The following is a 13,932-nucleotide window of genomic DNA, read 5'->3' as shown; positions in this document are numbered from 1 at the left end:
ACTGTTTGATGGTCTGCAGATACCCTGTTTCATCAAATTTTCAAACTCTCTCTTCGCAATAGCAAGCTTCTTGGGTGGAAAAGGACGCACCTTTGCGAAGATTGGAGTACCGGTGGTATTGATATGGTGCTGCATATCGCACTTCCCCGGTTTGGAGAAACTACTTTCAGTAGTGATGTTGCAAAACTTTCTATCAATGTTTTGTTCTGCAAGTCAACCAGCAACCTATAGTGACACAGGAAGTCTGCGCCTAATATGGGGATGCTGATGTCCGCTAAAATGAAGCGCTACTAAAACGTTCGGCGGGGTCCGAGACTCACGTTCACCTGCCTAAAGCCATAGGTGCTGATGGGAGATAAGTTCGCGGCCGCTAAGTGCAGGTTTTGCGGAATAAGGGTGTTCGGACGAACGCCCCCTTCGGGAACAGACCTCGACTGTGATTGTGATCGAGATCTACTTCCCGAACGCAAAGTACCCACCACCGCAGTGAGCTTGGTGACCGCGTCGGCCAGTGTCGTCATCATCGACTTCAGTTCATCGATTTGTCGAGTTGTATCCTGGGAAACTTCCACGGCCACTAAGCGCATGTACATCTCGTGCAATTTGTCGGCCGTGGCGGACAGCACCTCTTGAGCCAATGCTGCCTTTCAGTCATGTTTTAGCACCTTCAGAGATTGGAAAAAGAATTTCGCCTCCAATATGATCGGACCCATCAATCCGAGTGGGCGGAATATACGAGCGATGTCTGAGGCAACCGTCTGTTTATTAACCCTTACGTTATCGGAAGAAATGGTTTTTATGCGGAACATATCGGTTTTAGGAGACCAGGATAATCCATCGAGTATGGCAGCATCCTCCTTATCATTAAAGTCTACCTGAAGCTCCAGATACTCGCGGGGTATATTTTCAAGCGCCCTGCGCCATTTTCTGAGCTGGAAACCGGCTTCACGGAGGAGACGTATATGACGATCTTCAATTTATCTCCACCAAATCAACTGGACCCTTTGATCGGATTTGTCGACTATGATCTGGCGAAACATTTTTTCTATGTCGGCGATGAAGACGAACATCCGGTTGCTTCCGTTATCAGAGCTGTCTATAAACAAGATCTAAATTTCCACGGTCAGAAGACTAATTCAATAAAGTTAAAAGATTTTCCAATTTGAGCGTTAGTTGCATTTCAAACTTCCAAGGTTGATTGAGGAACACAAAATCCTAAAAATAAACTATGTAATCAATCCCTTTCTAAAATTTCTTTACCCACCCTTCCAATTTTATTATGGACTTCGAAATGGACTTTAATCAATGTGGAAGTTTGCTTTGAAAGGTAATTTTATCGTTTCTTCCCCTTGATGACTCTCTATCATACAAGTATGCTTTCGCTGTGACCTCGTGATAAATATTGTGGGGACCAGCGAAGCGATACTAATCTAAATTCGATATATTTTACATAGTCTTCTACCTCCAGTACACTATAGGGTGCGAAGAAATGCTTCTGTTCTGTAAGATAGTAGCAATGTTTGAGAGGAAGATGACCTTCAAAGTCCACTCCATCTGCTGATTTCTAAGAGTTGCTAGTACAGTTGTTAGAATATTTAAAAAAATGCCTGCAGCAGATAACTGTTTTTCCCCCTCTATTGTTTTATGTTACATGTAAAATTTTGAATCTTGTAAAAAGAAGTATGGTTTCGCTCTAAAGATATACCTGAAAATGCGTTCTTTGAAGAATAAATGGAAATCTGAACTCTGCACTCTGTACGCTAGTGTACAAAGGATACAAATACAATATCTTTTCAACTGTCAGTTTTGGCCTCTATAATGTCCTGTACAATAATGCTCCGCAACTCGTTTCTACGCAGGACTGAAAAAATCGATAAATCTCTCGTTTCTAGGGGAAAACTCGGACAGATATGATGATAATGCTCAGAATCATTTGGTCCACCGACCATGTAGCTCCCAAAAAAATCGCAATGTCTTCCATACTCTTATTTAGTGTTATTTATATAGAAAGTAGTTTAAGTGATTGAAGCCAGTGTTCGGTGCAAACAGATGTAAAGGATAAAATGGGAAAGTGAATCGAAACGATTATAAATAACCCACCTGGGGGATGGGGAAGGATTATTTAAAAAATCGATATTCGTGCAAAGTGAAAGGCCAACGGGTGGTATCAATGCTATACTTAAAGTAGCAATCGCGCGCTGCTAATGAATTGCAACGCAAATTGAATTAAATATATATGCTGTAACGTAGCATGCTGTGATATCAAAATGGGATTCCCCTTGGTTAATGTTATTAACAACGATTCAAGCCCACAACTTAATTAAAAGCTACGTAATCGGTTCAAGAGACCAGACGAAGGAACATTTCGTAAAAATGTAACATAAACTATTGAAGTATTTGTAACCTGCATACAAAATCACTGAAAAGTCTTCCAACCAGTTGCCATTTAGCTCTGGATTAGCTTGTAAGGGAATTATATAGTTTTTGTTGTGTCTAAATTTGAATATCGATTGTCTTCCTAATATAATACGTCACGGTTTTGTGAAATATATACACGTTTACGAGTGTTACTGTTTATAAAAAGTTCAAAACCAAGTCTTCCAATAACCGATTTTCGGTTGAACAGTCATGATTTCTTCGAAAGTTTGTTCTCCGAGTGAGGTCACGTCGCAAGGACCAACGCTTCCACCAAAGCCATCTTCCAACTCAGTCGAACGCAAAGGAAAGCGGCGACGTAAACCGAAAATCATGCGGCGTTTTTTTGAGCACGATGTCCGAGGACTATGCTCTCCAAATGATATAAAAATGTATGAGAAATATGAAGCAGCCAAAAACAAATTCAAGCCATTAGTGCCGAAAGGATTGAACGGACAAAATGCTAAAAGAACTGCAAACAAGAAAAAGCAATTGAAGCGTTACCATTCCAAGAATGGCGGTCAACAGCAAAACATTTCGATGTGTTGTTGTCACTGCTCATGCTCGGCCTCGGCCGGAAACAATCTCCACAATCATGCAGGGAATCATATGCATGGGTTGATGATAAAACCCTCAAAAACGTCAGGGGGAGGAGGATTCAATGCGAGCATGGAGGCAGGAGGGCTGCAGCATTTTACTATACCCTTCAATTCTTATGCCGGTACCGGCTATGGAACGCACATTCCGTATGAACTGTTGGCAGAAATTGCGCCAGTTCGTAGTAAGGAATTACGTAGTGTTGTGAGGTAAATATAACGTTCAGTTACGTCAATATATATGTATATGTTAAGAAAAGTAGAAAATGAAAATTCATTGGAAATTGAAACAAGGATTTGGAACAACTCAAATTCAATAAGCATTCGTCGGCTTGTGACTTAAGTTCTCTCTTTAACACAAAAGCTTCATTTCGTAGAGCTCATTCCAATTTTTCAATCTGTTTCTGTGGATTCCAGAATTGATTTCTCTTTTTAGGTGAAATCTTCTGGGTTGTAGAAAATCGATATTTGTTCTCTTATCAAATTGCATTTTTCTGCCCGCCAATAAATTCTTCCGCTCGTTTGTATTTGTTGTTTCTTACTTATTAAATTGACGACTTTAAATGCCTCGATATTTGGCGCTGAATTGTAGTATAAATATTATTCTTGAAATTGGAACCTTCAATATTCCTCGGGAGAGCCAGGGATAAAGTAGATTGGCCAATTATATGGTACTCACCGAGTCTCTTGTTCACCTAAACACATTTTTAAGGTTGTGTGCAAAAGAAAACCCTATTAAAATCGGTTTACTCTCTGTCTGTCTCTCTGTCCGTCTGTCTGTCTTTTTTTCTGGAGGTGGAAATCTTCCAAAGACACTGGTACACATGTTCGAGCGTCTGGGATTTTTAACCACTAAAACCACTCCCTAGCTCCTGTCCTCTTCCCCGCGGAATCACTACAAAGTATTTCATCGCGGGGTGGAGATGGCTCTAGCCTCTCCCTTCGCCCATCGATTGCATTCGCAACCGCGCCTTTCTCGCCTCCTCTGTCTCTTTTAATCTGCACTGAATCCAATTATATTTTCCGGTGCTATTGTTCCTCCCAATGTCTCCTCTAAACTCTGGATTTCCTCAGCGAATCTAGGACAACGGAAGAAAACATGCTCCGGGTTCTGCGCAATATCGTCGCAGCAGGGACAGTTGGGTGAGCTGTCCAGTTTAAACCTATAGAGGTATTTATGGTAACCGTCACGTCTCGTGAGAAACTGCGTGAGATCATTGTTTATCTCACCATGCGTTCTCTGCGTCCATCCTTTGATGCTGTGAATCAATTTGTGGGTCCATCGACCCTTTTTTGTCTATTCCCACTGTTGCTGCCACCTGCTTAAGGATTCCTCCCTCTCGGCGTTTTTCATTTGCCTATAGAGGAAGAATCGGGTCCATCATAGATACGTGCCATCTCATCGGCGAAAATGTCGATTGGCATCATTCCGGCTACTGCATATGCCGTTTCGTTCGAGATGGTTCTATACCCACAGCACACTCTTAGGGCGGTCTTTCTATACATCGCGCCCATCTTTTGTGCATTGCATGCGGTATGCAATGCAGACGACCAAATTGGCGCTGCGTAAAGCAGTATAGAACTCACCACTCTAGCTATAAGCAGTCTACGAGTGCTTCGCGAGCCTCCAACATTTGGCATCATCCGTGCCAGGGCCATACTAACATTGGACGCCTTGGTGCAAAACATTTTGTAAGTGTTGCTAGAAATTCTGCCTCGCATCTACCATCACTTCAAGGGTATTTAATTACTGGCTTTGAAGTGATGATATGCTTCTCCATTCTGATACGGGCAGTGGTTTCCTTACGCCGCTTCGTGATAAGGACCGCCTCTGTTTTATCCTCCGCGAGGGCAAGACCTGCATCATTTCTTTATAGCAGTGATTGCTTCGGGTGAATATAATTCAACATCGGTCAGATCTTTTGCAACAACAATCGTCGCTATGTCATCAAGATCAAGATGTTCCACAATAGCGATCCCAGTACAGAGCCCTGCGGAAATCTCGCGTAGACAATGTATCCTTTGGTTCCATTGCTTGAATCGTACCAGAGCCTTCTATCTGATAGCTAGTTGTCGACTAGCCTAGTTAAACAACTTGGTACACCAATCGTCGCCAATGACTTCCTTATAAGGTTCCAACTGGCAGACTGGAACGCATTTTTCACATCAAGATTAATCACAGCACAATACTTGCTAGTGCCACCCGTTCCGTGCATTGCATTTTCAGTTAAACGAGTGGCCAGTTCGATGGCGTCGATCGTTGATCTGGCCGTACGGAAGCAGAATTGTCGATCTGATAAGCCTCCCAAACTTCATACAGCCGGGAGCAATCTGTTGTAGATTATTCTCTCCAACATTTTACCCATAGTTTCCAATAGACATATAGGCCTGTAGGAAGATGTTTTACCAAGAGGCTTACCAGGTTTAGACAACATCAACCTTTGTTTTTTCCATGCCTCAGGAGAGATCCCATCCGCCAAGCATTCTTCAAACAACTCTACGCCTCTATGTCTGGCCTCGACTTGACGGCCAGCTTAAAGGTTTTGTTTGGTATGCCATCGAGGCCGGGCGCTTTGTTGTCTCCCAGCCTACCGCAAATCTCCAGTACTTCTTTCCTCACTGGGGGTATTACAGCCACATCTAAAGATGTATGTAGACTGTAACCTCTTGTATTCTCCTAAGGGAACAAACCCTGAACGATTTTCAGTACGAGATTTGCACATGTAATTTGTGGAGCTGCCTAACCTGCCTTGTATGTCCTTCCCCATGGATCTATATACACCTTTGCGCAGATTTGCTTGAAGCAGTCCCTTTTGCATCGCTGTTTAGCCAGCTTTAGGTTTCTTCGGGCTTCCTTGTAAGCTCGCTGTTCCACTTCCTGGCCAATCCTACCCATTGCCCTCTGAGCCGCTCGTCTGGTCCGACGGCACACCGACCGAAGATCTGACAATTCACTATTCCATCAGCAGTTGGGCCTTCTACTGGGGAAAGTATAACGTCTCCGCATCGATGAGTCGCACATTTTCGTGATATGGAGGGCTCTTTCCGATGGTGTACCTTGTATAGTGTCCTGGTCCAACCACACATCTATGAAAGTTTAAAACCTGACGTTCTCCTCATTTTTGGACGAGCAGGTTTCCAACCGCTTGACTTGCGTTTCAGGTGAAAGAGTATTGTCTGGTGATCACTACGAGTGTACTATTCACTGACGTTTGTGGATATTTCGGTAACCTCCTATTTGTTTTTTTTTTCGTTCCTCCTGCTATTGAGGGGCGAAGGAGAACATTATTGTCCTCTGCCGTGTGATGTACTCGGTTCTCCTCACTCTCAGTAGATATTGCATCTTATATTTTTCAAACACTTAGAAGATATTGTCCTATCCTATAGCCTTGTATAGCGAGGGTACTTTTGTGTTTTTTTTAATCCCTTCACAGAATTTCCTGAATTTCCTTTGTTTTGATCGTGTTGCTGTTCGTTTTCAGTGCGTTTTTTGTACCTCGGCCAGTTTCCTTTTTGTTTCAATCTGTTGAAGGGTTTTCGGACTTCTGTTCGCATTCTGATTAGGTTTTTGTTCCACAATGGTGAAATCCTTGATGTGACTGTCTTATCCATATGACTGGCCTGTTTAGGTCTTCCACCACTGTCTTCAGTTGCCTCCGGTTATTACTGCCCATTTCTATATGCGCCATGACATTGCTCAGGTATCTTCCGTACGATTTCCAATCAATTCTCCCGGGATTCATTACTATTCTTTCTACTTGAAAGTTGCCTCACTTTCGAGTCTTATCATTCTGTAATGCCGTGACAGTCGCGTATGAAGAAGACGCAAAGATTCGAAAACCATCATTTACAATTGTTATCATCATCATAACGGCGCAATAACCAGTATCCGGTCTAGGCTTGCCTGATTTTGCGCCAAGGACCCTCTATTCGATATCCCTAAAACCTTTCTCGCGCACTCCTTCATCTGAGGCAGGGTCTGCTTCGTTTTCCTTTTCTACCATAGATATTATAGATTTTCCGTGCTGGATTATTTTCACCCAAATGGATTAAGTAACCCTCCCACCGTAACCTATTGAGCCGAATTTTATCCACAATCAATCGGTCATGGTATCGCCAATAGATGTGGGGGCTATGGAATCGTTCATCCTCTTGTAGGGGGCCAAAAATTCTTCAGGTGATTTTTCACTCGAAACTGGCTGAGAGTTGGCATTTTTCTTGCTAAAAATCCAAGTATCCGAGGAATACATCAAAAATGGCTGGATCAATCGCTTGAGCTTTGACCCTAGGGAGAGAAGTTTCGAGCGAAACAGTTTTTGTAGGCTTAAATAAGCTCTATTGGTTGCCAGAAACTGTGTACGGATTTCGTCGTCGTAACTGTTATCGGTTGTGGTTTTCGATCCTAAATATTATTATCGGTTTCAAGGTTGTAATCTCTCCTATCTTTTTCGTTCTCAGTTTACTAATGCTATTTGATGTTGTTCATTTTTGCTACTGCTGTTGCATCATGTATTTCGTCTTGCCTTAATGAGGATGAAGGTAGACATCTCGGGTTGTTCTTCTTATGATGTCGATATAGTCAGTAGAGGTCAATAGTTAGGTGGACTTGGAAGAGAATGGTGCCATTCCCATTTACATCAGTATTGCGAATCACTTTTTTCAGGGCCAGATTAAGAAGCATGTATGATGGGACATTCCCATGTTTTAGACTGCTGTTAACGATGAATGGTCTCGAGAGTGCTGGTTTTATCTGACCTTGATTTTTCAGTCTTATCAATTTAGAGTGGGGATATCGAATTTTTTTATGGCCATTTACAATTACACCCTGGTTATGCGGCCTTGAAATCAATGAAGAGAACAGTTTTTCCACCTATTGTGGCAGAGAGATAATCTATTCTGTTGCCGATTTGCTTGAATGAAATGTATGAGGTATGGTCCGATGATATTTTGACCGTATAAGGCTAACCGGGCTAGTGAGATAGTGGAAAATATCTTATAAATAGGGGGACACTGGAAATATCTCCTCATGTATGTGGCAGATAATAACGCTATCATAAAGTCTTGAGCATAAGGTAATAAACTGCTTAGTGTAGTTGGTCGTCTGCATATTTAACGCGTTCAGTTATAATTCCCACAGTTAGTTTCATTTCCCAAGCAGTTTAATAGCATGGACCGTTTCTTCTATGCTTGATCGTGGTATTACTTCTCCATCGTCTAAAATTGTTATAATAAGAATAAATCTGTAAAAATTCCCTATCACAGTTTAAATTAGGGGTTTGTGTTACTGTTGCCAGTACCAAAAGTGTTACTTAACCGAGAAAGTAATTCACTCGATTATTTGTGTCTGTAATAGGAATATTTGTATTTCAGCGTATATATTTTCAAATTCATTGCATCAGTTCAAAATGATCTGCAATTTCCAATCTTCTATCATTTCAGCGTTCGCGAGACCCATCAAATTGCCGAGGCGCAGCAGGAAAAAAATGCAAAATTACGGGAAGCCTTCGGAATATCTGAGTATTTCGTCGAAGGCACCAGTTTCGATCCTGATCGCAAAGCAAAAGAGGATCTTGTGAAAAGTGCAGCACTACAACAGGAATTGCAAGCTCAGAAAGAAGTAGAGAAGGAGAAAAGTCGCAAATATGCACTTGTGAGGACTCCATCTAAGGAGAAGGACGTTGAGAAAACGAAAAAAGATCCCGGCGAGAAAAAGAAGAAAAAGAGAAAGCATCGCGATACGTATGTTGAAAAATAATAAAACAAGTTGAAGTTGAAATTAATTTGTAAATTTTCCCAAAAGGTCCTCGAGTCCAGAACGCAAAAAAGACAAAAAGAAGAAATCAAAGAAGCATAAGAAAGAGAGGTAATTTTATAATCAACAATTTTCGTAGAATATATAAGGAAAAGTGAGAAAATATACAAAGCATAACTTATGAATTGATATAAAGCATTATTTCAAATCACTAGAGCAAAACTGCAACGAAAACAAGTTGAGTTTATTCTTTAAGACAATATTTAGGCTATTTTTCATATGATTATGAAAATACGTGTATATAAAGTTCGACTTGGTTTGTTTCTCCATAATCTTAAGTTCCACTTAAAATAATTTTATTTTGTATAATAGAATATATTATACAATTTGCTTGCTCTGTTCTTTGACCGTTGATTATTTTTTCTCATTGCAATACATGAAGATAATTAGGAAAAATGATGTTGCAGTAAATAGTATACTGCAACGATAAACTCTTTAAAAAAACATTTGGCTAATGATGTACCTTAACGACGGTAAGTATTTTTCACATTTTGACCAGTTTAGTTTCTTTTCATTCTTTCAAAATTTTTACGTTCTCTTGCCAGTTTGAGAGTTTTATTTATTTGTAATGGATCACCATAGGGAAAACATCATTAGTTCGGTTTGCATGTTTGAAAGTTAGAGCAAATGTTGGGTATTGTTTGAATAACGAAGAAAAAACGCTATGAATTCATCGAACCACAGATACAAATCTGTGGAACATTTAGACGCCAAGATTCGGGAAGGAAATCATTACTTTTATGCAGACAGAAAATGGTAGGGTAACTTTCTATTGTAGCTTTCGCTCTCCGTAGGATACTTCTCGTTAAAATCCGCAATCCGCCGCGTTAAGATATTTTTAATCTTTCAGGAAAAATCTTGACAGGTGAAGTTCTATTTTATCTTTTTCAAATGTTTTTCTACTCGCTCTCCGCACTTTCTAGAGGTAGTATGCCCTCCATAAGCTGGACAACTGTTTGCCTTCCGCTGTTTTCGTGGTAAGGAAGCAGATTGGTAACAAGTTCTTTCGGGGAACGCGGTTAGGCCACCGAAGGCAACCTTCGCAGCCTTTTCACTACCACTAACTAGGCACTATCCTAAGGGTTTATATAGCCATGGTCCCACAGCTGTTTGAAGTAATGGCCTCTTTTAAGCCACCGCGCAGTTGCCTGTGCATTTCCTTTTGATCGTCGCATCCGGGTTTTCCTCTGAGTCTCTTATGAAGCCTCCCTGCCCAGAAACACACAGTTCGTAAACTTGCGATTCCGTTCTTCCACCAGTAGTTGGGTTCCCTATTGGGGGAACCCATTGGGGTCTTCCTGTAGCATCCCATGTTTTCGTCATCCATCGGGTTATTTGGTTGACTTTTTCTCTGGCTATATCGTGAAGGGTTATATCGAGCTTGAGCGCTACGTTTCCTCTTCAGAAGCTTTCACCGTCCAGCCGAGCAAATCGACAGGCATTCGACGAAAGTTCTTTTTCGAGCGCGATCCGCTCTTTATTTCTATGCTGTGATCACTGCGAGTATCGTCCTCACTGGCTTGTTAAATGACTCTTCTGGTTAAAGCGATGCTCACATATATCAGGTCCATTGTAAATCCCAGGCCCCTTCCCCTAAAAATGTATGAAGTATACAACATTCATAAGTACCACGTCTAGCCTCGCAAATACTTCGAAGTTCATAAGTCCTCTGCTATTCGTTATCCGGCTATTCCATTCGAGAGTCTAAGCATTGAAATCATCTGCCATGATTATCCGCCAATGTCTTCCTGCATTCAAAAGCAAAACACTCAGCATCTACTAGGCAAATATAACGCTTGGTGGAACATAGCAACTGCAAATGTGGCTTCCTTTCCCTTCACCTTGCAATGTAACAATGGCCCACATCCTTATTCCTTCTGAACAATAAACAATTTGGGCCAGCTACACAGTCTTTGCTGGTAAGCTCTTCCGTTGCGCATAGTCTGCATTGCTTTGGCCTGTCATTTGCACTGGTGCTTGCTTTCGAAATGTGATCGAAGCCAAGGAGTCTAAAGCATCGCTTCAATGCCGCCTGCTCTCTAAGTCGGCGCATAACCCAACTTATTCTTACTCTTACTGTAGTTAACAGCTTTCGTTTTCGTTTTCACCGTTGATGATTCTTGTAGTCGAATTAGATCGAATTTTCAGGGCATCTCAAACCTCCTCCTTCGTGGTGATCTCACCTATATCCTTGCAAATTGTAGTGAGTTGCGGCTCGCTGGCACTTATGTAAGCTTTCCGATTTGGATCAAGAATGGCCGCGTTCGAGAGAAGAATCCTCCGAAGTATTTTTGGCCCCCTACATGAGGATGGACGATTCCGTAGCCTACATAACGACGAAATCTATGAGCGATACCATGACCGTCAGGTTGTGGATAAAATCCGGCTCAATAGGTTACGGTGGGGTGCCTGAAATGGAGCGATGACGTAGGTCAGGACGCCAGACAGCCTTTAGGGATATCGAATTGGTGGACCTCGGCGTAAAACCGGGATGTCTGGAGTTCCTGATTAAGGCAGGCCTAGACCGGATACCGGTTGTTGCACCGTTGATGATGATGATCATGAATTTATCTGCGGTTATGTCTCTGGATTTCTTGAGCTACTGCATAAATACTCTTTTCTGGGACATTCTAATGTGGCTAACTTGTCTCCCAAATTGTTGAGTTCGGGGTCTCCTTTCCTCCCCTGAAAAGCGTATGACCTCGTTTGATATAATGATAACTACCGTTCTTAACTTCAAAAGATCTTTTCATTTTCGTGATGTCTGTTTTCTCTTGGTTTCCATATTCACCTTGAGTTTTGCCTGCAGCTTTAGCCGTCCTCCCCATGTGCTTCTCTTTCTCGGGAGTTGAGCCTTTTTTCTTTTCCGATGTTTCTCACACCCTCATCCCCGGTTTTTCCTCTCTCGTATTTTGAACAAGTGTTACTTGTGCCGCCAGGCTCATTTTTTCGTTCGCCGCCATCACCCCTCTTTTATATAGGCCTTGCCATACGTCAACCGGATGCTTCTTATCATGGCCCTTAAATTCTGATGAATATTCCGTTGTTTCTTGATGAATTCCCGACTGGTCATTTGGGGCCAACGTTCATTCCTCATCGAATACTCCTTTCACACATTTCCTACGGAGGGTAGCGGTTTCGATTGCAGGAGCTTGTGCCCGTATGGGCGGGGATCCATGAACAATCAAGCTTCTTCTGGACGGGTACGTCGATAGAACCAGTTCCAGTCGCTTCCTTACGCTTGTAACATTAGATGTCACATTGGCCAAGGTCCTCACTGCTAGAGCACTAAGGTCGTTGGATGTCGGCGGCCGGGAGCCTGCTTGCCCACTTCCAAAAACTAATGGTACTGGACTTCCGAAGATTTCAACAAAGGGAGAATAGCTAAAATATCTCGGAAAGTTTGATCGGCAGGGCACGCTGGTTTCCGTTCTGGATCCTCTTGCATTGACTACAAAACCCTGCAGATAATTTCGGAACAGTGTGGGGAGCTTGTAGCTTCGCTTCAACTGTTCTTCCTTTATGTGAAGAAAGTTTCGATAGTGTGAACCGGGAATGTATCTCGTATGTTCTACGCATGAGGGCCTTCCGAAAAAACGAATAGGTATTATCAAAGCGACATTTGATGGTGCAAAATGTCACGTGCTGCATCGAGGTAAAAGAGAGAGAGATAATTTAGAGTTCCAAAGCTCAGTCCGCCAGGGTTGTATCTTTTCGCCGATATTATTTCTTCATGTTATTGGTGACCTTTTTTATGCTCCTTGTCCGACTTCGCTGATGACATCTGTTTCCTCTCTCACCCGGTTATGGACCTTGGCCGTATAGCTCTGGATTTGACAAGAGAGACAGAATAAACACCAACAAAACCAAGGATCTTAATCTGACGGTTCATCGCGCTCTCCCTATCTGCATTAATAGAAAAAGCATCGAAGACGTCGACCAATTTGTGTATCTAGGATGCATGGCTTTTGCCGGCGTAGCATCGAGTTGGATCTTGTCCGGCGCATTAACAGCGCTAGATCCGCTTTCGCAGCCTTGTCTAAAATCTGAAAATGCAGTTATCTCACACAAAGGTTAAGTTGGGACTGTTCTGTGTTGCTATATGGGAGTAGCACATAAAAAATGAGCTCCACTGTTACTCAAAAGCTCGAATCCTGTTACGTCGTATTATCGGAGTACATTGGAATGATATTATTACAAACAAAGAACTTGATTTGCTAGCAAACCTGGGAATGGTACGCACTGTGATCGGCAGGAGCAAATGGCAGTGAATAGATCACACATTAAGGAGGGCGACAATTGTATTGCAGACTATGCTATGCAGTGGAATCCACCCTCCCAAGATGCCCGACGGGTTAGTCGCATCAAAGGCACTTGACGCAGAACATAGACAAGTGCAGGCGTCTTAGAAAATTGTGGAGGCATGAAGCGCATTTCAGATAACCACGAACGATGGCGCGGAGATGCGCTATACCCCACCAACTATATATATATTGTTCACTGCACAGCACGCCACATCGTTTTTAATGTGGAGGTCCAGGGGGAGGAGGTGTAGGAGTACAGTGAGAGCAACTGCCGGGCAGAACTGCAGAGTCACCTGCACACGCGGTCCTTTGAATCCTATTAAGTTTCGTCCCATCGTACTTTTTGGTCAGCGCCCCCCACGACACAATAGAACCACACGTTGAGGTGGGACAAACCAACAGAGAAACATCCTCGGTCAGAGACTCCATTTTCTTATAAAGTTCCTCTTGCAGGCGTAGAAACATATATAGGACTTCTTTGCCCTCAGTTTTTTTGTTCAATCTCTAATTTAATTCCGGGTCCAGGATCGCACCCAGATTCTCTAGATTGGAGGAAAGAACCAATTTTTGTTCATTTAGCGGCGTGAGGTGGAATTTGGGTACTTTTGTCTTGGTTGGATTTATGCCGAGTCCACATGTTGCAGCCCCCAGATACTCAAAACGAGAGGGACATCCCTAACACCAATATCGCCAAGCCGTCGACATACATTACCACCATTATCTCGTTCATGTCTAATATACCTAGAATTTCGTGTATCACTATCAACGAGAGCACCGGTACATATCAAAAAGAGATGTAGCTTCG

General features: G+C 42.4%; 1 protein-coding gene across 8 annotated transcripts in view; it reads left to right on the top strand.

Moving 5' to 3' along the window:
* Positions 1-13,932, top strand: part of LOC119650358 (serine/arginine repetitive matrix protein 2) — a 41,708-nt gene that overhangs the window by 8,787 nt on the left and 18,989 nt on the right. For 2 of the 8 annotated variants that reach the window (XR_005249268.1, XR_005249267.1), the window contains exons 1-4: positions 1,929-3,221; positions 8,451-8,750; positions 8,812-8,874; positions 9,206-9,296. Coding sequence is in view for 5 of the 8 variants with exons in the window: in XM_038053041.1 (XP_037908969.1) it covers positions 2,629-3,221; positions 8,451-8,750; positions 8,812-8,874 (956 nt within the window). In the remaining 3 variants the exon portion in view is untranslated. Of the gene's footprint in view, positions 1-1,928; positions 3,222-8,450; positions 8,751-8,811; positions 8,879-9,205; positions 9,297-13,932 lie in introns of those variants that run through there. The other 6 variants (XR_005249266.1, XM_038053041.1, XM_038053042.1 and 3 more) reach the window with 6 other exon arrangements.

The sequence above is a fragment of the Hermetia illucens genome, chromosome 2 (assembly GCF_905115235.1).
Source record: "Hermetia illucens chromosome 2, iHerIll2.2.curated.20191125, whole genome shotgun sequence".
Taxonomy (NCBI): domain Eukaryota; kingdom Metazoa; phylum Arthropoda; class Insecta; order Diptera; family Stratiomyidae; genus Hermetia; species Hermetia illucens.
Note: the sequence above shows the minus strand (reverse complement) of the source record. Positions and strands in the feature narration are given on the sequence as shown.